We start from the raw sequence: 27872 nt of genomic DNA on the forward strand, positions 1-27872 counted from the left end.
TTCACTATAGGCCTTGTTGACCCCTCTCCAAACATAGCGCTTATGGTTGTGACCATAAAGCTCTATTTTGGTCTCATCACTCCAAATTACAGTGTGCCAGAAGCTGTGAGGCGTGTCGGGTTGTTGTCAGGCATATTGTTACTGGGCTTTTTTGTGGCATTGGCGGAGTAAAGGCTTCTTTCTGGCAACTCGACCATGCAGCTCATTTTTGTTCAAGTATCGTCGTATTGTGCTCCTTGAAACAACCACACCGTCTTTTTCCAGAGCAGCCTGTATTTCTCCTGAGGTTACCAGTGGGTTTTTCTTTGTATCCCGAACAATTCTTCTGGCAGTTGTGGCTGAAATCTTTCTTGGTCTACCTGACCTTGGCTTGGTATCAAGAGATCCCCGAATTTTCCACTTCTTAATAAGTGATTGAACAGTACTGACTGGCATTTTCAAGGCTTTGGATATCTTTTTATATCCTTTTCCATCTTTATAAAGTTCCATTACCTTGTTATGCAGGTCTTTTGACAGTTCTTTTCTGCTCCCCATGGCTCAGTATCTAGCCTGCTCAGTGCATCCACATGAGAGCTAACCAACTCATTGACTATTTATACACAGACACTAATTGCAATTTAAAAAGCCACAGGTGTGGGAAATTAATCTTTAATTGCCATTTAAACCTGTGTGTGTCACCTTGTGTGTCTGTAACAAGGCCAAACATTCAAGGGTATGTAAACTTTTGATCAGGGCCATTTGGGCGATTTCTGTTATCATTATGATTTAAAAAGGAGCCAAACAACTATTTGATAATAAATGGCTTCATATGATCACTATCCTTAAAAAAATGCATGATCAGTCATATTTTCAAAATCAGTGCCAAAATTTCACAATTTCTGCCAGGGTATGCAAACTTTTGAGCACAACTGTATATGTTTATATATATATATATATATATATATATATATATATATATATATATATATATATATATATATATTAGTCATAATATTGGACATCAGCCACCCTGCTCTAGCTTTATCTGCATTGACTATTAAAAAGCCATTTCAGTAACCCACTAGTTATATGTTTAGCTACCTTTTTATGCTTATAGTTGTCAAAGACAGCAGGACGATGTAATACTTCTGATTTGTGTTTTGTTCTAGACAGAAAAGACATTCTAGAGAGTGCAGGTCAGAACACATCTTAACTTAAACCTTACTGTAAATACTGTCTGTTTAAAAGCTGTCATATCTGCTTAAAGTATTCTTTCCTCCTTTTTTCCTTTTCACTACTCTTTTCCTCTCTTACATCCTGTATATACTTCAGCTCTTTTGAAGGATGTATTACAGAGCGTATGTGGAACAGTCAGTAATTCAGATTCAGAAGATCTGATATAGATATGGATCTTGCATTTCTTCTCCCATGAGAGCAGCAAATTATACACACCAAAAATTCCATTAAACAGTAATGGGGCCAACAAACTACTGTTCATGTGATACTCCAGACAGGTGTTAGTTTCACTTACACCCTACAGGACAGAAGGATTTAGTTTTCACCCAAGAGAAGATGGCAATTTGAAAGGAAGTTCAGTACTTCTGAGTCATTGACTTATTTTAGAATTGCCACTAAGAAATTGTATTTTATATATTGTAAATAACTGATCAATTTTTTTATGAATATGAATAATTGCCATGTATTGTAGAGAAGTAACTTTCTGAACTTCATTATTGCTTAAAGGATTTGTTCACCCAAAAATGAAAATTCTATCATCAATTACTCACACTAATGTCGTTCCAACCTTGTATTTTTTTTTTTTTTGGTGGAACAAATAAGAGCACATTTTGAAGAGTTTTTGTTGTATTTCTTCAATGCATTAACAAAGAATGCAGACTAAGGCTTTCAAACTTCAAAAAAGATGCAAAAATCTTTCAAAAATAGTTCATGCGACTTGTGTCTTGCAACCTCCAAGTCTTTGAAAAGTCATAAGATAGCTTTTTATGAGGAACAGACTGAAATATAAGTTGTTATTCACTGATAATCCTCCCCTACAGTGAGCTGTTAACTACTGCAACTAAATCATTGAGTCATTTGAGTGTTGAACTGGGTCAGTCAGATTCATGAAAAAATCATTCAGACCGGTTTTCTGAACTTGATTAACCAATTCATTGAAAAGATTCAACTCACAAAAACGATTCATTCACAAATTGGACATTGCTACTTCTCTCATGAACTCACATTACTGCGTCAAAAAGATGTCAAGATTTTGACTGAATAAAGACTTAAAAATAACTACATTTTAGTCTGTTGCACACACATATGTATTGTATGGTTTCAAAAGACTTGGATAATAGCACACAAGTCATATGGACCATATTAATTATACATTTCTGGTGATTTTGTGTACTTTTTGAAGCATAACTTCCATTCATTGTACATACTTGGAAAAAAAGCAACCAGTACAATTCCTCTTGTGTTCCATGGAAGCTATAAAGTCATAATGGTTTGGAAAGATTTAGCGAGTTTGCTCCCTCAAAACACATTTCAAGTTAATTACATTAGCATTATGCTTCCGTCTAGTCTGTGTCAGAACCTGGTCCACTACATTCGCCTAGAGCAGCACTCTTTTAACAGGGTGCATCGCACACATGCTCCACCTGGCTCAAACTGCTTTGAAAGCTTAGTACTGACACTACCCATAGATATTAACATTGTGATTGCTTCACCCTTCATGTCTAGTAACAAAAAAACTCATACTGTACATACTGTAGGCCTTGACGCTTTTCATGCTTAAAGTTTTCATGTTATGTTGCCTCAAATAGTTTTCATTGTGAACAGTTCAATAACACATGCTTAGAATATTCTTTAGCATATACATCTTAAGATATCTTTATGCATTCTGCTCAGGGGAAGAGAGTGTGATACAAGCAAATGATAGTTTCCAATTTAGCATTTTTTTATTTTTTATTTTTGGGAATTAATGATTCGAAGCTCCTCTGTTTCTAGTAGTTGTATTGTAAACAAAGTATTTAAAAAAATATATTTTTAATTATTGTCATGAAAGGAAAACAGTGTATTTTACCAAAGTGTTATAAGATTTCATTAGTCCAGTAGCTACTGTTTACATAAAGTTGATGTGTGTACTTTTTTTAATGTAAATGTAAGCCATTCGTGGATTGATTTGCCTGAAAAATGTAAACACTGTTTACATGACAACATTGGTTCAACCAGTTTTTGAGTGTTCAGGGTGGCGCTACTCAGACAATGTTGCAGAAAACTTTTTTGAAAAGAGTTGTTGTTTTTACAATTCCGTTTGAAATTAAACAACTTTAAATCCAACCGTGGGTAGTTTATTTTCCTTTGGATCCATTTTAAATTTTTGTTAATGTTACATCAGCTAAGACTCAAGATAAATAAAATAAATATCTTTTTGTTGATATTTTTCCTTCCAAAACTCCAGGTATTTTCATTATTTTATCATTATAAATGAAGAATGTCATACAAATTTGTAACTCCCCTATTTAGCAAAATGAGAACAAAATTGCTTTTCTGCTTTTTTACATTCCCAGGAGCAACATTTATTTCTCAGATTTTCCTTAAACTTTACCCTGTTAAAGAAACACAGAAGAATAAATGATTACAGCAGCCCTGAACTTAATGTCAACAATACTATTTCTGGCCTCTCCAACAGCTCAGTGCTGCACTAGTAATTACACATGTTGATTGTGTAAATGTGCCAGCCCCATTTTGTACCTAATAACTTCATTGAGTAATGACTCATGTGGCTAGATTGTTCCAAAGGCTTTTGCATACTCATTTAAAGCAGATGGAAATGGTGTATTTTTCCTCCATATGATTAAGGGCATTAAAAACACTGAATCATTATCAAAAGTTATTTAATCAGTGGTATATTGTGGTGAAATATTTCTTTAATTATTTAGCTTGACAGTTTTGAATGAAAAAATGTAAACGCAAATTCCGATGTATAAACCTATAAAGAGTGTAGATGTCAGTTCCCCTTAAAATAATGTGTGGCATTGACATATGACACCTTATCATGAATGTGTAATGTGTCTACATGTGTGTCTTTGTGCTTACACTCTTTTTTTCTGGAAGAACATTAATCATTTGAAAAGGTGGATACTGACCAGATCTCATTCAAACTCTGAAGACTTTGATAACATCCCAAAATGACAGATACATTCAATCAGAAAATGTCCTAGTTTGACTGCAATTGGCCTGCCCAAGTAAACCTATTGCCGGTAGGTCATTAAAGACATTTTTACATTTTGCATTCAGTATAATCTGTTTTGGGGATGTTATTAGGAAGTGTGATTTCCAACATAGTAGTTACTGTATGTCTTGGCGTGTCCCTACAGCATTGCATCTTTCAGATGAAACCCTGTCAATGCTTTTTTTTTTGGTTGCGTAGCGGAGGACGAATCCCAGTTGCCTCCGTGTCTGAGACCGGAAACCCCTGCACATCTTATCACGTGGCTTGTTGAGTGCGTTGCCACGGAGACATAGCGTGTGTGGAGGCTTCACGCCATCCACCGCGGCAACCATGCTCAACTCACCACACGCCCCACCGAGAACGAACCACATTATAGCGACCACAAGGAGGTGACTCTACCCTCCCTAGCAACCGGGCCAATTTGGTTGCTTAGGAGACCTGGCTGGAGTCACTCAGAACGCCCTGGGATTCGAACTAGTGAACTAGCGAACTCCAGTGTCTTTACCACTGAGTTACCCAGGCCCCCAACTGTCAATGCTTTTTTAACAAAGCTTTTTTAACAAAGCGTTGAGAGGCAGAGATCAATGAGGTGCATCACAGTTCAACCTGCAGGTCATTTCAGTGAGGTTCAGTGAGGTCCGTCCTAAATTCAAGGTTCAGGCAGTGGCATATGAAGTGTCTGATGTCTTACAGTTGGAGTTGGCATCAGTTCATCCTCTAAAGTCAAAAAACTGAAGTGATGTCTGGCTAGCATCGGCTGTAGTTCACTGTAGTTCATCTCTCAGCGACATGTAGCAGTGGAGTCCAACACCAAGCAGGAACGGAGCTGGATCTGGCCGGCTCTTGTAACCTCAGGATATGAATCCATGTTGAGACATGGAAACAAATAGAATAATATTAGTGTAGATGCCATTCAATTTTATGCAGAGTTATAGATCATTTATGCAGAGTTAAAGATGTTTCTGGTTCTTGCAGACCTAACTAAAGCAGCCTAATTGTGAGTTGATGGATAAATTAGGTGTCTGCCTGGCTATATAGATGAGTCTTTAGTCTAGAGTGAGTGTGTCTTCATCCCGAACAGTGTTAGGGAGACTATTCCATAGTTTAAGAGCCAAGTATGAAAAGGATCTACCTCCTTTTGTGGATTTTGATATTCTTGGAATTATTAACAAGCCAGAATTTTGTGATCGTAAAGATGATCGTGATGGAATATAGTGTGACAGAACGTCACTTAAGTACTTTGGAGCTAGACAATTCAAATCTTTTATGTAGTTAACAGAATTTTAAAATTAATATGAAATTTAACAGGTAGCCAATGTAATGATGATAAAATGGGGCTAATATGATCATAGTTCTAGTCAGCACTCTGGCAGCTGCATTTTGAACCAATTTAAGTTTATTTATTGAACTTGCTGGACATCCTCCCAGCAATGCATTACAATAATCTAGTCTTGAGGTCATGAACGCATTAATAAATTTTTCGGCATCAGCAACAGAGAGCATGTGTCGTAATTTAGCAATATTTCTCAGGTGGAAGAATGTTGTTTTACAAACATTGGAAATTAGATTTTCAAAGGACAGATTGGTATCAGATATAACACCTAAGTTCTTCGCTGTAGAAGACGACGTAACAGTACATCCATCGAGAGTCAAATTATATTTTAGCGGCTTGTTTTTAGAGGTTTTTGGTCCAATAATTAGTACCTCTGTTTTGTCGGAATTGAGTAGAAGGAAATTTCTGGCCATCCAATCTTTGATTTCATTGGTACACTCTGCTAATTTGGAGAATTGTGAATTTTCATTGGGGTTAGAAGAAATATAAAGTTGGGTATCGTCTGCTAACAGTGGAAACTTATTCCATGTTTCCTGATAATATCTCCCAGGGGAAGCATGTATAAGGAGAAAGCAGAGGTCTTAAAACTGATCCCTGTGGCACTCCATACTTTTGTTTGATTTGATAATTCCTCATTTACACATACAAAGTGGTAGTAGTTTGATAAATAGGACCTAAACCTGCTAATGCAACTCTACAAATGCCAACATAATTCTCTAGCCTATTCAAGAGAATGTCGTGATCTGTCGTGTCGAAGGCAGCACTAAGATCTAAAAGCACTAGAAGAAAATTGCAGCCGCAATCAGATGATAAGAGCAAGTCATTTGTAACTTTAAGTGCAGTCTCTGTACTGTGATGGGGCCTAAATCCTGACTGAAATTGTTCATATATTCCATTTCTCTGTAGAAATTAACATAGTTGGGAGGACACTACCTTTTCTAGTATTTTCGACATAAATGGTAGATTTGAAATCTGACTGTAATTAGCCAATTCTCCAGGATCAAGCTGTGGCTTCTTAATAAGCGGTTTGATAACTGCCATTTTAAAGTTTCTTGGGACATGTTCTAAGGATAGCGAGGAGTTAATAATATTAAGAAGAGGTTCTGAAATGACTGGGAATACCTCTTTTAAGAGCTTAGTTGGTATTGGATCTAACATCCATGTTGTGGTTTTTGATTTTTTTGATACGTTTTTTTAGCTATTCATGACCTGTGACAGCAAAGGATTAAAGTTGCGTATGATTGTGGTGATGAATTGGTCCTGTCACATTTTGTCTGACTCCAAGAGAGTTGAGAATATCAATAAATGCTAATCCCAATGTGTCATTTTCACCTGAGTAAGGCCCAGGTGATCTATATACTGTAGCAAGGGCAAAAGATGACAGAGATTTTTTATTTATATCTGACTGTCATATTAAGCATTATTAGTTCAAAAGACTTAAAATTATATCCTGTCCTCTGAGTAACACCAAAAACTTCACTGTAAATTGTAGCAACACCTCCTCCTCAGACCTTCAGATGAAGCTCATGTTTATAACAATAACCTGAGGGAGTAGATTCATTTAAACTAATATGTTCATCCGGTTTAAGCCAGGTTTCAGTCAAACACAGCGCATCCAAACTATGATCTGTAATAATTTCATTTAAAGTTAGTGCTTTGGTAGAAAGAGATCTAATGTTTAATAGCCCTAGCTTTATATGATGTTAATCTCTTTTTTTTTTCAAGTTTTGTGTTTGGTAGTTCGGGGAACAGTCACAGTCTCTATATGATATCTAGGTGATACAGTCTCTATGTGTTGTAGTTAATGTGACCTGTGTGACTTCTCAAGGCAGCTAGCAGACGTTCGGATTAACCAGTTTGTCTGCTTCCTGACCTGGGCCCCAGTTATTCAAATACTATCATTATTAAGAATATGAGCAAAATTACTAGAGAGGAGAGCAGCACCTTCCCTGGAGGGATGGAGTCCGTCTCTTTTAGCAGGTCAGGTCTACCCCAAAAACTCTTCCAATTGTCTATAAATCCTATGCTGTTCTCACTGACCTCCACTTGTGTTGGGATGCTTGTCTCTAGCTCATTAACCTTCACCGTCAGCCTGACTAATTCCTTACATTTATCACATGTGAATCCCTCACTGCTGATGGAAGAAGCTATAGTAAACATGTGGCATGTAATGCAGAAAGAAATAACATAAGTGTATGCCATGACTTAATGCAGTTGTTTGTTGTTGTTGTGGTTGTTGTTGTTGTTATGGTTGTTCTTGAGCGACAAGGGTTTAAGATCGATGTGGTCCCTAATCAGCAGATGTTTGAGATTGATGCAATGATCCGTGTAAAGCACAGTGAAGAAAACAAATACACGCAGTCGAGACGCGAGATGTAGACAAGCGGAAAAAAAGAAAAAGGAAAAAAACAAGAGAAACGTGTGCATGTGGTATAATACACACAGATGAAACAGTAGAAAAGCAGAAAAACCAGAAGCACGCGGTAAAATGGCAAAGGATAAAACAATGACCGTATAAGAATAAGAATAAGCAATGCTAAGCAGGAAAGCAAGCTACAAACACTCGTGCAGCATGCCATCAGCAACAGGAACAGGAAGTCGCAACATTTTAGTAACTACAGTAGATTTTAACTGAAAGGTTGAATTGTGTTCTCAGGACAATTATTTCAAAATCAGGTCGGAGCAAGTTTTTGTTTTGTTTTTTCTTCAGGGAATTGTCACATGAAATCATGCCCTGCTATCAGTAAGCAGCTTCAGTGAACTATCTTTTGTCCTGGGCAGTAACGGTGGAAATGTTCATTCAAGTTTTTTGTAGCCATGACTTTAAGGTATGTGGCTGCTCATAAATTAACTTAAAAAAATAAACCTACCTTGAGAAATGTTCACTGAAGTAAAAAGTGTTATCTCCCCTATGGATGTGGAAGCACAATGTACTGTATATGTTATGACTTCTGTACATGTATGACATAATTTTTCCTCTGCTGTCTTTTGTATCAGAGGAAAGTGGTGGATTACATATAGATTTTCTTTTTCCTTGGGTGTGAAAGATAAGACATGGGCTGAATTGTGCTATACATTCTGTTCGGCTCCTTTATATATGTATGTTTCTTTCCAGACTGATTTAGAAGCCTCTAGGGTAAAGTTGTACTAGAGTTGCACTGTAAAGAATGTTTAGGAACGAATGAACCTTTCACCCTTTGCCCTCATCCGGTCAGATGATTTTCCAAGCCATCAAACATGTCTGATTTAATTCTTTTGTAATGTAATACAATATCATTACATAATGTTGATGGAATGATATGGTATTCAGTCCTTCGTTTCATTATATTTCATGGTGAAATTACTGTTGGCATGTTTTGCAGGACATATTTGCCATCATCTGTTTAGACTATCATTTTTTTTTTTTCATTTGTCTTTATATTCTCTCCGGGTTGTTTACATTGTTGAGTGTGTGATTTGGTACAGCAGGAAGTCATAAGAGAACAATGAGGAGGCGAGGAACAGGATGTCACAGAGATGCGTGTGTGTTTGCCTGGAAGGGGAGCTGTTTACCTGCTGGAGACACATGGCTCTAATCAGCCCCTGTGTATGAGAACATGTGTAAACATACACTAATGAATGCACAACAGTAGGTTGCTTTCATGTTCAGACAAATTGGCATTTGCAATAGAGTGTAACAGTCGGGTTCTGGAAGTAAAAATTGCATTCATTTTATCCATAGAGAAATTGATTTTTAATGATAACGAATTAACCTTTCAAGACAGACCTACCATTAGTTCTGGTAGGTCCATTAGTTGAAGCGATGATATATGCAACTGTAGAAGCCACAAATCAGTATGATTTCATTTATTAAAAGTTTAAATGTGTTTAAATTCGCAGTCAAGGACAACACTACCTATAATCCTGAAGAAAGATCCACCAATCAGAGAGGTTGTTGTTACTATGGAAATGCAAATTGCACCAAAAATGATTAGCTGTGTCCAGTCACTGAGAACTTTATTAGGAACACCTGTACAGCTTGATATTCATGCGATTATCTAATCAGCCGATTGTGTGGCAGCAGTGCAATGAGTAAAATCATGCCGATATGGATCAGGAGCTTCAGGTAATGTTCACATCAACCATCAGAATGAGGAAAAATGTGATCTCACTGATTTTGACCGTGGCATGATTGTTGGTGCCAGACGGGCTGGTTTGAGTATTTCTGTGACTGCTGATCTCCTGGGATTTTCACGCATAACAGTCTCTAGAGTTTACTCCGAATGATGCCAAAAACAAAAAACATCCAGTGAGCGACAGTTCTGTGAACGGAAATGCCTTGTTGATGAGAGAGGTCAGCGGAGAATGGCCAGACTCGAGATGACAAAAAGGCTACGGTAACTCAGATAACCTCTCTGTAAAATTGTAGTGAGCAGAATCACATCTCAGAATGCACAACACGTCGAACCTTGAGGTGGATGGGCTACAACAGCAGAAAACCACATCGGGCACTTTATTAGGACCATAGTGTTCCTAATAAAGTGCTCAGTGAGTGTATATTTAAATATTTCTCCATAAACTAAAAATTTGTAAATAGTAATAAATTGTTCTGTCGTTTCTAATTCAGTTATGTCATTCGCAATGCTACTGTACATGCAATGTGTAGTTTATGCATAGCAGAAATCTTGACGTTGTGTGTTCATGAGTGACAGAAGCTTGTTCACAGTGGCCTGCGTTCATGTGAGAATTTTTTAGCACTAAACAACGCAATTTTTCCAATAAAAACACGAGCCACTGTGGACTTCTCTCATAGATCTCATGAATGCAAAATGGATGTCAAAACTGTAAATGAAAAATTAACTATTCCTTAGTATTGTACATTGTTTCTTTGTCCAATTTTGAAGTAAGTTTTTGCCTAAAATTAATACATATTTTACGTTGTGATTTATAAACAGATTGGTTTGGATCATGGCTTATATATAACTCTATATTGAGGAATTTGGGGGAAATTAATGGGAACCAAGGCTTTTGAAAAAGTGGGTGGTCACTGTTGCACTCTATTGAATAAATAGGTCTCTTTTGTGTGTGCTTGAATGCATGTATTAATGTATGTGTGTGTGTATCCATCTATTCCTGTGCATTATAGAGAAATTACATAAATCATAGAGCTGTCTTTGTGTCTATGTTTAACAGTTTACATTTTAAAAATGCTTCATCGACAAAACATGCACAGATTAATGGCACTGTAAGATGAGGTCTTTTGCATCAAACAGAACACAGGCTCACTGTTCCCTTCTAAAATATTCCCATGTGAAGTGCAGTGAGCTACTTAGCTGCTTTTAAGACTCTGCTTTTAAGAATCAGAAATGAGAAATGAATAATATTTGTTTTGTTCAAGAGATGGTCAAGCTTATGTCATTGCCACAGCTTTTCTCAAACTCGGTCAAAGGTGAAGTGTATAATTGTTCTGAAGTAAAAATACTTTCTCCTATCCCAGCTTAATATGCAGCGTCATCTATAAGTAAACCATTCATAGGCTGATTTCCCCTAAAAGTGTAAACATTGTTAGTCTGTTGCGCTATCAAAACATTGCTCTGTTTGTTTGAGGATCCCAACCAGCTTGATACAGCAACATTTGCTCAACCAATGCCATTAGTTTGAGATGGGGCTATCTGTTGTTTGGCTGACCAGTGGAAGATGGGGAAGTATTTGGAAAGCTGTTTAAAGAAAGTCATTACTTTTGTCTTTTGACATCCCTATAAAAAGGAGATTACTGATGTTGATCTAATGGCCAACTGTAGTCAAATGCTCTAGGTTGACATGCAAATCATTTAGCACATGTATTTAAGTCTGGATGAATCCCTTTCTAAACATTTCCTTTTGGTCAAAAGAAATTACCTGCAAACACAATCACACTAATCCAGTTATGAGGAAAAGGGAATAAGAGAGAGAAACAGAGAAAGAAGAAAGTTAAAGATGTCAGAGCAAAAACAGAAACCTCAAGCTTGTTGAAATGTACTCCAATATTTCAACAGCCCATTTTTTTTTTTTTTTCTTTTTTTCTGTTTCCTATGGAAGGAACCGCATGGAGTTTTTATGGCTGACGGAAAGAATATCACTGTCCTGTCCATTACTCTCTCCACTTATCTACACCACTCTGCCTCTCAATAGTAATGGTTAAAATTAAACTACGGGGCTTTTATTAATTGATGTCATAAATACAAAACATCAAATTCACTCTTTCCACCTCCTACATTTGCACATCTGACTGTATGCGCTTAAATAACAAGCACACATGTATATATATATGCACACATGTGTACACGATAATAAAGTGGTGGTTCTCTAGATATGCAATGGTCTTGTTACAGGATGTGCCATCCTTCTGTTATTGCTCTGTCTGCTTCGGCAATGATATGTAAAATATGAACTATATATCCCATGACACATGAGGGCTAGTTGAGTTCATTTGGAATGTATGTTGGCTATACCAGAAAGTAAATTTTAGAAAATATTTGGCTGACTTACAATCATAATATCAATTATGTAGTGGGGAAGAATTATTTAGCGCAATTTTGGAATGCGTACGTTTCCAAAGGATTAAAAGAGAATAAAAAGGTTTGGAAACAGTGATTTGGAAATATTCCATTGAGTTCCTCAGAGGATGTTATAATTATTTAATGAGAAATGGGGTGTATTTATAATGTAATATTTTTTATGATGATCCAACCAGATCTGACTGAGAGAATGAAGGATTGTAAGTGTGGTGGTAAAGTTGAATCTGAGGTCAGGAGTTCATCATTGATTCTACTGCTGTGATCATTTCATTCATACAAAATCCACCTCTCGGAGCTTGCTTGGAACTTGCTATTTCATAGCTCAGGAGACTTTGTGGAGTTATATCTCATTTAAGTATCTTTGTCTCAAATGTTTCTTCTAGAATTCCTTAGGAGACATAAAAATAGAAAGAAATTAGACAATTATTGACATACAATAAAAGTATGAAGCCATAAAATTAATGTGGATTGCATATCTGAGATTATTTGTCATTTGGAAGTATTCAGAGTTCATATCGAAATCTCTGACTTTGGACAGACTTCGGTATCTTTGGCATCTATCAAACCTAAGCATCCAAGTTTGTGAGGTCTCTTTTGAAACTCTATTGGAGTCATGTCACTGCTAAAAGGACCAGCTCAGACCAGCTTGAATTTCCACGCTAGTCCAGACTGGTTTATATTAACTAGTGTTGTTTTGGTGCTGATGAAACTGGTAAACCAGCATTCTTTCTGTCGAAACTGGTTGACCAGTTTGAAAGGTTTGTTAAGCTAGTTAAGAAGCTTGGCAGGGACACCAGTACACCAGAAATCCAAAACACAACAAATGAGGGTAACCAGCCATGCTATTCTTTTCAGCAGGAATGTGAAATAACGTAGGAATTTTTCTTAGGGAAAAATCTGCAAAATACAGAATTCTTTTTTTTTTTTTTTATCTCATTGCTGTCTAGGAGAAACAGTTGAGATACTATATTAAAGAGATCTTATATTTTAACCCCCTGGATCTTCTCTTCCTTACTGTGTCTTGCAAAGATCATGTTTCTGTTTAAAAGTGTGGATCTATAAATGAGGAAAGTTGGAATGCTGCAGCTATTTTAAAAGGCCTCATCAGTTTAGACTGTGTTTCTCTCCATCCATCCCTGCATCTCTGTCTCTCTGCCTGACATTGCCTGATGAAAGGTTGTTGGTCAGACCTTTTGTTCCAGCATACTATCTAGACTATTTCAACCACCCTGACAAAGCAGTTTTTGTGTTATTCTTGTTTCCATTTACTGACAGGATATATGACACAGCAAAACATAAAAACACCCTCAGGCCATCATTACTACATCCTCTAAGAATCAGCACTGTGAGCTTGAAGTAAAGCCAGAGATCCCAAATAATCCCTTCTTTAAATCCAAAAAACCCCTTTTTTTGTTTCCTTTATTATGAATATGAGTATGCAGTATGTGACTGATTTGCATTATATTCTGACAGGTTTGAGCAGTATACTGTCCGGTGGTAGAATTGTGTCTACTGGTAGAGATTATTCTATACTTTTATACTACAGTATACAATTAAACAAATCTGACAAAAAGCAGAAATCCATAAACATTCCAGTGTAGACAGCTTTGTTGATTTTAGCAATTTAGTTTTCATGTTTTGCACTGCACGCTCACGATGCCTGGTGTAGACAAAATGCGAATAAGGTTGACAAGCGACATCGCAACTTGCAGCACTTATAAAAAATTCACAGATGTGCGTATATTGGCTATTTTACATCTCTTTTCAAAAATCCAATTTAATATATAATGTAGTACTGCTTTGAGCCTTTCGTTTTTAAATGGATAGTTCACCCAGAAAGGAAAATTCATTTATTTACTCACCCTCATGTGTTCCAAACCCCTATGGCTTTCTTCTGTTAAACACAAAAGGAGAGGGTTTAGGATTTAAGGTTAGGGTTAGGTTTGGGGTTAGGGTTTGGGTTAGGATTAGGGGCTAGGGTTAGGCAGTATGTAGTCTCAGCCTCAGATGGCACACCCACAGTCTGTGTACTAACCATTTGATGCTTATAGCACACAAAATTGGAAATGCTTTCTCAGTCCAGTCTGATTGGCAGACTTCTACAGGATTTTCGAGAGCCTAGTTTGCGCTGGTACAGGTGGAAGCACGAGTCGAGTGCACAAGGTTCTGTGTTGATACAATGAGCGCTTTTGAGGACTAAATAAATACAGAATTTGCACAAGTTTGCCAGGTTAGTCACTTCAACTCTTTTATCCCTTTGATACGTACAGTCACACATATGTGACAGTTAATAACTGGGCCCCACAGAGTAGCGTCACACATAAACTGCCAGATTCAAATCGGCTTTCGTGCTGACACAGGCTGCGTTGGTCAAGCATCTGTAATTTATGTTTGCTCAAACAGTTACTTGTACAGTCTTTTAAACCACAGAATAAGTTTAATTTATATACATACATCCAACTTGTCACCAAAGTACCACAATAAAAAGTTTACAGCTCTTATATGAACAGTCAATACCTCAAACGCGATCTTCCTCCAATGCGTGCTGAAATGTTTGTTTACATTAGTAGTGGTTGTTATTCGACAAACAAACAGCTACTCAGAGTCTTTTCAAGCACATAATATGTTTATTTTATGTACAAACAGCCTAATTGTCACCAAAGTACCACAATATCAGTTCACAGCTTGTATATGCACAGCCATCATATCTAAACACGATCTTCCCATGCACGCAGCCACGTCTACTTATTAGGTGCAGATATGGTTTTCATTCACACAAACAGCAACTTAAACAGTCTTTTCAGGCATATAATATGTTTGATTCAGTCAAACTATCACAAAAGCACCACGATAACAGTTTGAAACTCGTATACTCACAGTGAAAACATGCTGATCGAGCGTGAATATCCAATGCACGCAGCCAAGTCTGTTTACATTAGCACTTGTCACAAACATGCACAAACACACACACAATGTATGATAAGTCAATCCGTGCATATAGGCAAACCGGACTACTGATATTATTTTTTCATTTTTTTTTTACATCTATAAAAATGAAATAAATAAAACAAATACAGTTCAGCAGACATAACCCATTTGTTCACGTTTACTATATTATATACAGTATTATTATTTTTATTTTTTTTTACAAGAAATCAAAAATTAAAATAAAATAAATTAAAAATACTCCTCTACACTCTGCCCCCTTCTACCGGCTGTGCAGTGTCACGTGCAAAAATATCTCACTCCAAGGGGCACTGCAAGGGAATTTAGACCCTACTCATGAAAAGGTTAAAGATATTCAACGTTTGGTTTGAGGCTCATAGCAGAAAGTAAAGCGGATATCCATGAGCAGAGCTGTATATTCTGCTTTGTTTACTTAGTTATGTCTGTGAAATACTCTATAATGAGGTTCTTTGCTGTACTTACACTCGCTACACATTTTCCGCTATTTTCCAGTGTGTTTTCTATGCAATCGCTCGCAGAGACTCGCACACCATTATATAAATTATTTATTTTCCAATGCTTGTTTTTATTGTGGGATGAGCCGTATCTGAAAATCCCACCCCTAAACATCATGCAATGACAAATCCGACTGTGTCTGGTCACTTTACATGTCAGTTAGATGGCTTTTCCTGCCTAAGTGGGCGATTCTTTGCCAGTGTTAGCTGCAGTAGAGCCTAGACGTTTACTGTTTAAGTCAAAGGTCTGGCTACATGAGACTAGGTAGTATGTTAGTCTCAGTCACCATTAACTTTCATTACATCTTTTTTCCATACAATGAAAGCAAATGGTGACTGAGGTTGTCATTCTGCTTAACATCTCCTTTTATGTTCCACAGAAGAAAGAAAGTCATAAGGGTTTGGAACAACATGAGCGTGGGTAAATTATGACAGAATTTTCATATTCACTGTTTTTGAATTTTCAGAAATATAAGCTATATTGTGGTATATACCATTACAGTGATATAAAATTAGTCATACCATTATTAAAGATTTTGTTCATACCATCTACTCCCATTCTGATGGCAAATGCCAGTCAAATCCAGCCATGAATCTTTAGTATAAACATTTTTATAACCTAGACCTCATTGCAAGTGCTGCCATCATATAACATACCCTAATCAATCACTAGCAAGATGGGAAGTTGTTAAACCAAGGAGCCTCAAGCCTTCTCATTCTCTTATACAGCTTTCAAGGCTAACAAAAGGCACTTTAAAGTTGCCTAATGATCACATGGCCAAGGCAACAACTTCTGCCTCTTCTGTGGTCCATCCCTATAGCTGGATTCTAAAGAGCTAATCAAAAACCCTTGAAAGAGAGATTTTTATGACGTTCATGATGAATTGAACTGCAGGTCTGATCTTTGACCTTGAGTTTGATTGTCTTAGGGATGAGATGGAAACCTTGAAAAAAGAAATCTACTCTTCGAGGCATGGCCTCTCATCAAGGTCTTGTAAATGCAAGCTTTGAAAGGAGAAAATATCCTGAGTCTCATAAAGAGAGCCTGCAGATTTTGCCTTTACTCTGTGTTTGCGTGTGAATGTGTGTGAGTAGGTGACCTTTGTTGCACAAGGTCATTAGTGAGTTGGAGTATTGGGTGGTCTGAAAGTTCATATTCAATGACAGATGAAGCTGAGGCACTTACAATTTTACTAGCGAACAAATAAAACATCTCAAGGTCAAGCTATTTCCATTTCAATCACAGATACGTAGCACAGGCCACACACATTCAGTTACAAAAACACACACATGGGCCTTTCTCATTAACAGTGCTTCCAGTTTGACATGACACTACACAATTATTGAATTTTACATTTTATTCACTTTGTTAGGTCAAACCCATAGTAAAATGTAGAAAAGGGTGTGTAACACACTTCAGTGGAAAGGAGGTGGCGATAACCGGCTTGATGATATAAATAATATTTTAATGAGAAACTGAACCAAAAGACACACACACAGGTGTTGGGCAGCTGCCCGTAACTCTCTCTCTCTGACGCACTGCCATCTCCGGTCGCCCTTATCCCTCTCAGGCTTAATCAGCCTAATTAGGGGCCGGGTGTGTGGAATCATGACCCAGCCCCGCCCTCCGCCCAGCCACATTCCTCCCTCGTTCTCTCAGGCCGGGCATGATGTACACCCCCCCCCTTTCCCTGGGGTGGTGGGGGGGGGGTGCCTGGATATGGGAGGGGACAAGGGGAGGGAAATAATAATAATAGCAAAAAAACGCAGTACCTACACACTGTAACAGTGATCATACCAACTAAAAAAACACAATAATAATATTTAAAAGAGAGGGAAAGGCCAACGCGGAGTGGCAGCAGGAGAGAGAGAGAGGAGAGGAAAAAAATGTACTCACCGGTTCTCTGATACGCCATAGCCTGGTCCTCGGCCACTCCTCCACACTCTAGCGGACGACAGCCGTGCTTCCCCAGGCGTATCGGAGGCAGTCCTCCGGCCCCTGGCGGATGGAACGCCACACCACGTTCCGGTGGACGGAAGGGGTCTCCCCTCCCCTGGCAGCAGTCCTCCCGCTCCAGGCAGTCGGCCAGGAGCACCTCCCTGCTCACGGTCGGCGGTTCTCAGACCCCACCGTGTTTCAGCAGCTGGTAGGGGTCTCCTCCGCCCCTGGCAGCGGCCCTGACCACTCCAGGCATTCGGTTAGGAGTCCCTCCTCCCCTCGCGGACGGCGGCCGTTCCTCCACTCTCAGGCGGCCAGTCTCCTCCATCCCCAGCAGGTGGGGTGGATGATAGAGGCACATCCCTCCTCCTTCCCGGGTTTTGGCAACAGTGTAACACACTTCAATGGAAAGGAGGAGGCGAGAACCGGCTTGATGATGTAAATAATATTTTAATGAGAAACTGAACCAAAGACACTCACACAAGTGTTGGGCAGCTGCCCGTAACTCTCTCTCTGTCGCACTGCTGTCTCTAGTCGCCCTTATCCCTCTCTGGCTTAATCAGCTTAATTAGGGGCCAGGTTTTCTGTTTTATTTATTTGTTCTGAATTCTGTGTTTTAAAGTTTAATAAAATGTTATCATCAAAAAATAATTAAAATGAATTCATAGAATTTTAATCAAATAAAAAATAAAACAATATTTACAACATGCCATTACATTATTTTTTTTATCAGATTAAGTGCTTCCATACAGATCCTAACAGCACAATCCAAAACACATTATTGGAGTTATTTATTTATTTATTTATTGTCAAAAACAGTTCTGCATAGCAGGGCATTAGAGTATTAATAAAACCGTTGATGAAAACATTTATTCAGTACAACATCATGCTTGCTTATGAGATATTGTTTAAATAAAATGCAAGTATTTTATTATTGTTTTATATATATATATATATATATATATATATATATATATATATATATATACATATATATATATCTGTCACAATGTATTCAATTTCACATGTCTAGTTAAATTAAGCTTTTATTTTTACAGAAAACCGATTTAAGCAAATTGAGTTTGTATGACAGCTATACACCTCCAGATAAGCAGTTTGCCACATGGCTTAAATGTGCTTATTAAATCACAAAAGAATTTAATTATGAATTATAAATCAGAACTTGATACATTATTGAATAAAGCTGTCAAAAATAAATGAATAAATTCAGAGAAGGAATTTAAGTTATTGATAATTCATCACCCAGTGATACCAGTGTTGTATAGTCTTCCAAAAATCCACAAATGCAGTATTGATCCTCCATACCTCCCAATAGTTTCGAGTATTGGTTTTTTAACAGAAAAGGTTTCTCAATTTGTTGATTATCAATTGCAACCTTATGTAAAAAGTCTTCAATCAATTATAAAAGACACTACTGATTGTTTGACTAAAATACAATCGGTACATTTAGAAGCAAAAGATTGGCTGGTAACGTTGATGTCTCCTCATTATATATGTCCATTCCCCATAAAGAAGGTTTGGAATCAGATGAATTCTTTATAACATCTGAAAACTGTGATAGATCAGTAGAGTTCATTACAGAACTAACCAAGTGTGTTTTGACAGAATTATTTTCTATTTGAAAATGATTTTTGTTTACAAATACATGGAACCACCATGGGAACACCGTTAGCTCCAAATTATGCCAATCTTTTTATGGGGAAATTTTAGTCTAATTATGTTCACAACAATAATCCCTTCATAGAAAATATAAAATTATGGATGAGGTACACTGATGATTTCTTCCTAATTTGGACAGGGACAGAGAAGACACTATTTGAATTTGTAGATTTCTTAAATTCAAGACTGGAATCTACAGTGCATCCGAAAAGTATTCACAGCGCTTCACTTTTTCCACATTTTGTTATGTTACAGCCTTATTCCAAAATGGATTAAATTCATTATTTTCCTCAAAATTCTACAAACAATACCCCATAATGACAACGTGAAAGGAGTTTGTTTGAAATCTTTGCAAATTTATTAAAAATAAAAAACGAAAAAAAATCACATGTACATAAGTATTCACAGCCTTTGTCGTGACACTCAAAATTGAGCTCAGGTGCATCCTGTTTCCACTAATCATCCTTGAGATGTTTCTACAGCTTGATTGGAGTCCACCTGTGGTAAATTCAGTTGATTGGACATGATTTGGAAAGGCACACACCTGTCTATATAAGGTCCCACAGTTAACAGTGCATGTCAGAGCACAAACCAAGCCATGAAGTCCAAGGAATTGTCTGTAGACCTCCAAGACAGGATTGTATCGAGGCACAGATCTGGGGAAGGGTACAGAAAAATTTCTGCAGCATTGAAGGTCCCAATGAGCACAGTGACCTCCATCATCCATAAATGGAAGAAGTTTGGAACCACCAGGACTCTTCCTAGAGCTGGCCGCCTGGTCAAACTGAGCGATCAGGGGAGAAGGGCCTTAGTCAGGGAGGTGACCAAGAACCCGATGGTCACTCTGACAGAGCTCCAGCATTACTCTGTGGAGAGAGGAGAACCTTCCACAAGAACAACCATCTATGCAGCACTCCACCAATCAGGCCTGTATGGTAGAGTGGCCAGACGGAAGCCACTCCTCAGTAAAAGGCACATGACAGCCCGCCTGGAGTTTGCCAAAAGGCACCTGAAGGACTCTCAGACCATGAGAAACAAAATTCTCTGGTCTGATGAAACAAAGATTGAACTCTTTGGCCTGAATGGCAAGCGTCATGTCTGGAGGAAACCACCGCTCATCACCTGGCCAATACCATCCCTACAGTGAAGCATGGTGGTGGCAGCATCATGCTGTGGGGATGTTTTTCAGTGGCAGGAACTGGGAGACTAGTCAGGATCGAGGGAAAGATGAATGCAGCAATGTACAGAGACATCCTTGATGAAAACCTGCTCCAGAGCGCTCTGCACCTCAGACTGGGGCGAAGGTTCATCTTCCAACAGGACAACGACCCTAAGCACACAGACAAGATAACAAAGGAGTGGCTCCGGGACAACTCTGTGAATGTCCTTGAGTGGCCCAGCCAGAGCCCAGACTTGAACCCGATTGAACATCTCTGGAGAGATCTGAAAATGGCTGTGCACCGACGCTCCCCATCCAACCTGATGGAGCTTGAGAGGTCCTGCAAAGAAGAATGGGAGAAACTGCCCAAAAATAGGTGTGCCAAGCTTGTAGCATCATATTCAAAAAGACTTGAATCTGTAATTGGTGCCAAAGGTGCTTCAACAAAGTATTGAGCAAAGTCTGTGAATACTTATGTACATGTAATTCTTTTTTTTTCTTCGTTTTTTTTTTTTTATATAAATTTGCAGAGATATCAAACAAACTTCTTTCAGGTTGTCATTATGGGGTATTGTTTGTAGAATTTTGAGGAAAATAATGAATTTAATCCATTTTGGAATAAGGCTGTAACATAACAAAATGTGGAAAAAGTGAAGCGTTGTGAATACTTTCCGGATGCACTGTATTTAGTTTTCAATGGAAAGGGATCAAAATACGATTCATTTCCTTGATGTGTTCGTTTTAAAGCAGAATAACACATTAAATACCATGTTTTTTTTGAAAGCCTACAAACAGAAACACAATATTGCCAGTTGACAGTTATCACCCTCTCTCGTTAAAAAAAAAAGGTTTGGTTTACCGCTTAGCCAATTCCACCGGTTATGTTGGATCTGTGATTCAGAGGAGAAGTTTGAAGAACAGTCCCACATGGTGTTTAATCAGTTTAAATCAAGGGGATATTCACACAATTGTCTTCAATCGGCATATAATAAGGTAAAAGGGTTGGATAGGCAACAATTACTAAATCAGAATTATAAAAGAAAGAGTAAATCATTTTCTGTTAATTATGTACTAACTTACAATAAATCTTCTCAGGAAATTAAAAATATTATTAAAAAATATTGGTACATTCTTTCCACATTCTGTGTTACAGGAAATGTTTTAATATCCTCCCTTATTCATTCACAAGCGATCATGTAATTTAGCAAAATCTGATGCAGTTACAGAAAAGAAACATGCATTCATAAAGGGTTGTTATCCATGCAGGAACTGTGTGGCTTGCTCCTCTATAATAAGAACTAATCAATTCACAGACATACATACGGGAAAAATCTGTTATATTAACTCATTGATCACATGTTCAACATCACATGTGATCTATATGTTAAAATGCCCCTGTCCATTAATCTATGTTGGGAAGACATCAAGATCTTTAAAATTACGTATTAGTGAACATAAATAAGCTTTTAGAAGACATGACGTTACCTCGCCAATCTCTAGACATTTGCATTATTGTAATCATGATATAAAACAGTTAACCTGTATAGGAATTGAAAAGATAGATAGTTTCAGAAGAGGTGGGAATGTGGAGAAAAAAATTCTACAACGGGAAGCTTATTGGATGTATTGTTTGAAGTCCATGTCTCCATTGGGCCTTAATAAGGATTTCGATCACTCCTGTTACCTCTAAGCATCCCTAAATAGTCTCCCTAAACCATCAGACTTAATAAAAAAAAAAACTCTGTGCAGTTGTATAACAAAATTACTAGTGTTGGGTTCGAGTCCATCTTTGTCGAGTCCGAGTCAAGTCCGAGTCTTTAAACAATCGAGTCCGAGTCCAAGTCGAGTCCAAGTCCAAAAGGGGCTGAGTCGGACCATTTACCCATTTACGCCACAACTATGCTAGGTTGTAACTTACGTATAGCTGGTGCAACCGGCCCCAGCTGAACAAACTTCAAAGTGGTTTCAGATGAAAACTGTCCTTCAACACACTTCTAATTGCATTCTGTTGACATTTTATTTGTTGCTTTTCCCCTTCCACTCGAACATAGACTAAAGAAAGGGAAATCTGCAAAACCAGAGTTATTATTGTTTCGAATTTTAATGTTGTTTTTTATTTCTACTTCATTTTCAATTTGTCTTTTTCAATTTAGTTTAGTTTTATCTAAAATGATCCCTATCTAAAGAAATAATATATACTGAGATTTATTTTTTGTCTCCATCTGCCGAGTGGTTTGGGAAAATAATGAGTTAACACAGTAGTAGTTAAGAAATTACACGACTGACAGGACGACATAGAGCGCTAGCACTAAGCACATGATGTCATTGCCATGGTAACCAGATACATTTCTGTTGATTTGCTAAAGACTAGAATGAATGTATCATCAAATCAACGTGCGACGCAACAAAATTCATTTTCTTCTCTGCAAACGAGAGACAATAGCGAAAAGGTCCCGTGCCATGTGAAACTGCCTTGTAGTTTCTAGTACATTGGCTACATACCTGTCTTTATGTGTTTGTCATGCCAGCCACCTCGGTAATTGATGTTATACAGCAGTCTCCGTAGTAACATTCAAGCATATTGGTTGACTGAGTGTGTCGCTCTGCAGGTGTGTTTGCTCAACACGGTGAAACAAACTCTGGCTACATTTACGACATCAGGGGGTGCTAAAACTGCTTGCAGACAGAGTGTCCATTTATTTCTGTCTCATTATTTTTATATATTTATTTAGTTCATTGAATCACAAATCAAATGCCATGGACTCGGCTGGACTCTGAAAAAAATCCCGAGTCCCAAAGGCTCGAGTCCGAGTCAAGTCAGAGTAAAAATGCATCTGAGTCCGTGACAAGTCCAAGTCCATTAAAATTGGTACTCGAGTACCCCAACTCTAAAAATTACATACTGAAGAAGGCCGTGAGGCAGAAATGTCTGTGTTCTCCTGTACTGTGAGATATGAAAAAATATAAGAAATTGAGAAAGAGTGTGGATCATCTTGCTGTTGAGTCTGCGATTTAATTATAGAAATATGTACAACAGTTAGTTCCGGTCCTCGAATCTGAGTGGACAAGAGACGTTCCATGAGCACTGATGGTCTCACACCATCAGCACTCAGACGCTTCACTGTGTGTATCACTCTGCTTGTGTTCATGCCATTCTAAACTAAAGTGTAAGAGAACTGCAGAGGGGTTTAGAGATATGTCTTTTTACATTTAATTTTGTGACATTACATATTTAAGCCAACATGTGGAGGCAAAAGATCATTTTTGTGTGTAATATGAGCCAGTTGGTGACGTGAAGTGAGTCATCGTCACTCAGTGTTTATATTCAACAGCACTTCCATGATTGCTCGTATTACTACTACACTACTAAAGCTAGGAAATATCTTTAAACGGCTTTAAACTAACAACTTCAGCATTAAGGCACATCACAGCTGAGAGACACAACAGACTGATTAATTACACAAACTCAAGGCACTTACTTCTTACTGGACTTTCCACATTGGAGAGGACAAAATGGTGAAGGAGATTGCGGTTTCTATAGTGAAAGACTCTTGCGCACTAGCTACCGCGAAATATGGAGGAATACCCCCACTTGGACGGCTGTTTTTCCACTGAGAAAATAGGATGCATTTCACCAAAATTACATTATCTTCAGAAAGCTGACTAACACACTACAGCATCATCAACAGGTGATCGCACCCTCTGTCTTGCTCTCTCTCTTCTCTCCAAGGGCAGACTGGGAAGAGAAATCGGCCCGGGATTTTACATAGAAATGGCCCAAATGCTGTCCTTTTCTGCATATCGCTGCCCCCTTCTGCTATCGCGGTGCTGTTTTGTGCGTCACATGCCACTAACAGGGCGGTCACTGAGAATAAGCGAATACGATTCGGCTGGTCATGTGATCCTAACATGCCGGTTCCCATGAGGGGACCCTCTCCATATAAAATAAAATGTAGTTTTTTAAGGTTACAGATATGACTCGAGTCTTCATCTTGTGTGAGTGGTCAAGATTTTGTCTGTGTGTTTCAAAATGTCTATTCATTTCTTTAGGAGTCAATGTTTTTAAATTAGGAAAAAATTGCTGAATGCACCTTTAATATCTCAATGATTTGCCTAAACAGTAATTAGATTAAATCAGAGATTAAACAGACTTTTCCTGAAGACTCCTTATTCTCCTAAGAAAAAAGACCCTGTAATCTTGCATGTCTCGAGAGTTTTAGAAGAGATATCAATAATGTAACAAACTGCGCACATTTGCCAATATACTAAAGCCGAGGCAATTTAGGAAGGACGGGCCACTTCTATTAAAATGAATGGTAGAAATTGGAATGCCCAGTGGTCAACAGATGTAGAAAGAAAATCCCACTTTACAGGTAAAAGAGCCAATCACCTTATAGATACAGATATCATCTGTCAATCAACTCGACAGCGTGCATAAACTATGCAAGCTGGGAAAATTGTGTCTTTTTAGCATAATCTGAGGTAAAGAAGCACAATTTATGATTCCAGTGTTGTCAGATTTTACTGGTGATTTGAAATATGTTCTTTGATTGTAATCTTGACCAACCGTTTTGGAGATTTCGGTGTTACCCCAATTAAATAGATAGGAGCTGCACTTTCATGACTGGAAATAGCTTCCAGAGAGCATTTCAAAGATGGCCACCAGTGGACTGACTTGAAGACAAAAGTCTGCAATTGAAAAGCAGAGATTTAAATATAAAGGCCAAATTATCTGGGCTATGCTATCCTTGTAAATTGTATATCTTTATACTCTTTATGTATGTGAAAAATTGCACCCTTTGTTTCTAATATAACAGTGTTTCTCTAAAGGACTCTTAGGAGAAACATCTGATACAAAATATATGGTAAAATTAAACATTTATTATGTCTCCTGAGCTGTGAACAAGCATGCTCTAAACAATGATATTGTTCTAACAGCTCATTAATTTTTTTTAATTCTTCAGGGATATGAAGCCATTGCACAAAAACGGGTTCCACAAGTGTATTTTTTGTTTTGTTTTTGGATCCTCATCCGGCACAATATCACACCTTACAGTGCAAATCAATGTGCAGTATTTTTTGCACTGGAAGTGAGGGACTCTAACCCACTGCTCTTGTGTCACACACACAGGGCTCCTGAAAAATACGTGCTCAGTAGCCCCGCCGCCGTGCTTGCGGAGACGACCGGGTGATGCTGGCAGTTTGCCCAATGGCTGCTCTGGCTTCACAGATGCGTACCCACAGCAACAGCGCAGGATATCCACAGGTATAAAACTAACATACACACTCACATTTTCACAAACACAGAGCACCTGTGTTTTGCTACATTATCATTTATGTCAGTCCCAAAGTGATGGGAAGTATTTTTAATTCAGCTGTAAGCCATCTGTTTTCAGATTGTGTTAGTGCAGTTGCGTTGCTCTCATAAATGCATAACATGGATGCAATGTTGGGTGTAATAAGTAACATTGTTCTTACAATACACTGTAAAAAAAAAAATTCATTGTTTAAAAAAAAAAAAAAACTGGCAGCTGTGGTTGCCAGAATAATTATGTAAAAAATACAGTAAAAATTTAAACAACTTGTACATTTTACAGTTTAAAACAGTTTTTATGGTATAGTTTATGGTGCAGTACCATCATTTATATTATTAAATGATAAACTTAATATATTAACCTTCTGTAAAAATCTGCTTTTCACTTTATAATGTATTGTTAATCACCGTAGTAATTACAGAAGGGCACATGAAGTTCACCAATAGAGGTTCTTCCAGGAGCAATGACCAATAAACTTGTAGAGACAGTAGGGATGGGCGAATCAATCCTAAAGTATTGATACTTCCGATACTGATGTTGAATCAAAAATATTGATCCTCACACAAAGATATCGATTCTAATATTTTTTTTTTATTAAATGTAAACTAGGGATATGATTATTTGGTTAACATGAACAATAATAATAATACGTTTCAAAGTGAAATAAAAAGTATTAGGCTATATTAGCAAATACTTGTACAGGATGGAACTATTTCTTCTTCCGCTCATCTTATATGCATAAATGCTGAAAGACACAAGGCTCATTCAAACAAGAGGGATCAGTGCCTTGTAGAGGTAATGATAGAAAATAAGAGAAACTCACACTAAAATAACATATCTAAAGGTGACATTTCTTAAAATAAGTTTGTGTTTAATTGTTGTTAATAAGTAATTAAAAAAATAGTTAATCATGGTTTTACTAAAGTAGTATTGTAGTAACCATAATTTTATTTTTTTGGCTGAAACCATGGTTTTACTACAGTAATATTGTAGTAGTAACCATGGTTAATTTGTGTAAGGGTAAAGAAAACAGAAGTCTAATAATTTTCTGTTTAGGCTCACAAATGTAAAAAAAAAAAAAACACGAATTATGACTAAAAATAATATTATAAATTACCCATTTTATCCCAAGAAATCGGAAAAGAATAATAATTTATTAGAAGTATCAGTATTGGTATCGGTATTGATATTAGACTTGAAATTATTGGTATCGGATCGAAAAGAAAATAAGTGGTATTGCCCATCCCTAAGAGACAGTGCTCAGTGTCACTCACAAAAACACTAAACACCATCAGTGTAACACATGTGAAATTAAAATCATGCAATAAAATTTAACTAAACTACATCAAATTTAAGACAGAACACCCCAATGTACATAACTGATATTAAAAATAAGAAGAAACATAACTATTACCATAAAATATAATGAAATGTAATGGGTCACACACGGAATTCTGGGAACGCCCGATTACTGTTTTTTACCATAATTTTAACAATAATTTACTGTAAAAAGTACATGTACTCTCTTGTTAAACATAATATAAATTTTAACCGTTAATTATATGGGAAAATCATACTTTTAAACAAACAAAAATTAATTTTTACAACATTTGACCATAAAAATACATGTATTATCTTTTAAAATGTTTTACAGTTTTTTACTGTTAAAATTACAGACATTTTTTACAGTGTAGCCTTTGAGATAAGGGCTTCAAAATTATCAACTTTTAATGTTAAAGTAATAACCAAGCTAGCAACAATATTCTCAGCTGGCACACTCGATTGTAAATGAAAAATGTCACATCCAAACTTCACCCACAATTAGTTTTAACCAATCATCAACGCTGTTCAACTGGCCAAGTTCTCATAGGTCAAGAATTTCAGGGATGTGCATGAACAGGAGAAATTTCACCAAACAAACACCTTAGCAGATCAAAAACAAAAGTGCATATTGTCATAATTATTAGGCGAACTAAAAGAATTCTGAAAAACAGACATATTTCTACATTTACATTTAGTCATTTAGCAGATGCTTTTATCCAAAGCGACTTAGGACATAACAAGCAATTTTTCATACAAAAGTAAACAATGTCTGCAGTATCGCACAGCCAAGTTCCAATAGCAGCTAGAGCAGTGAATTTCGAATTTTTTGAGCGAAAAAACAAATGTGTTTCTGTGATATGTAGATTTGAGCAGAGACTCTTATCTCCGGTACACTCACACACATAAACAG

At 37.3% G+C, this 27872-nt stretch overlaps 1 protein-coding gene across 3 annotated transcripts in view; it reads left to right on the plus strand.

Annotated features, from left to right (window-relative positions):
* Positions 1-27872, plus strand: part of rxrab (retinoid x receptor, alpha b) — a 93094-nt gene that overhangs the window by 15870 nt on the left and 49352 nt on the right. For all 3 annotated transcript variants that reach the window (XM_051657767.1, XM_051657778.1, XM_051657789.1), the window contains exon 2: positions 25456-25590. In XM_051657767.1, the coding sequence (XP_051513727.1) occupies positions 25456-25590 (135 nt within the window). The remainder of the gene's footprint in view (positions 1-25455; positions 25591-27872) is intronic.

Source organism: Myxocyprinus asiaticus, chromosome 3 (assembly GCF_019703515.2).
Source record: "Myxocyprinus asiaticus isolate MX2 ecotype Aquarium Trade chromosome 3, UBuf_Myxa_2, whole genome shotgun sequence".
In the NCBI taxonomy this organism is placed as follows: Eukaryota; Metazoa; Chordata; class Actinopteri; order Cypriniformes; family Catostomidae; genus Myxocyprinus; species Myxocyprinus asiaticus.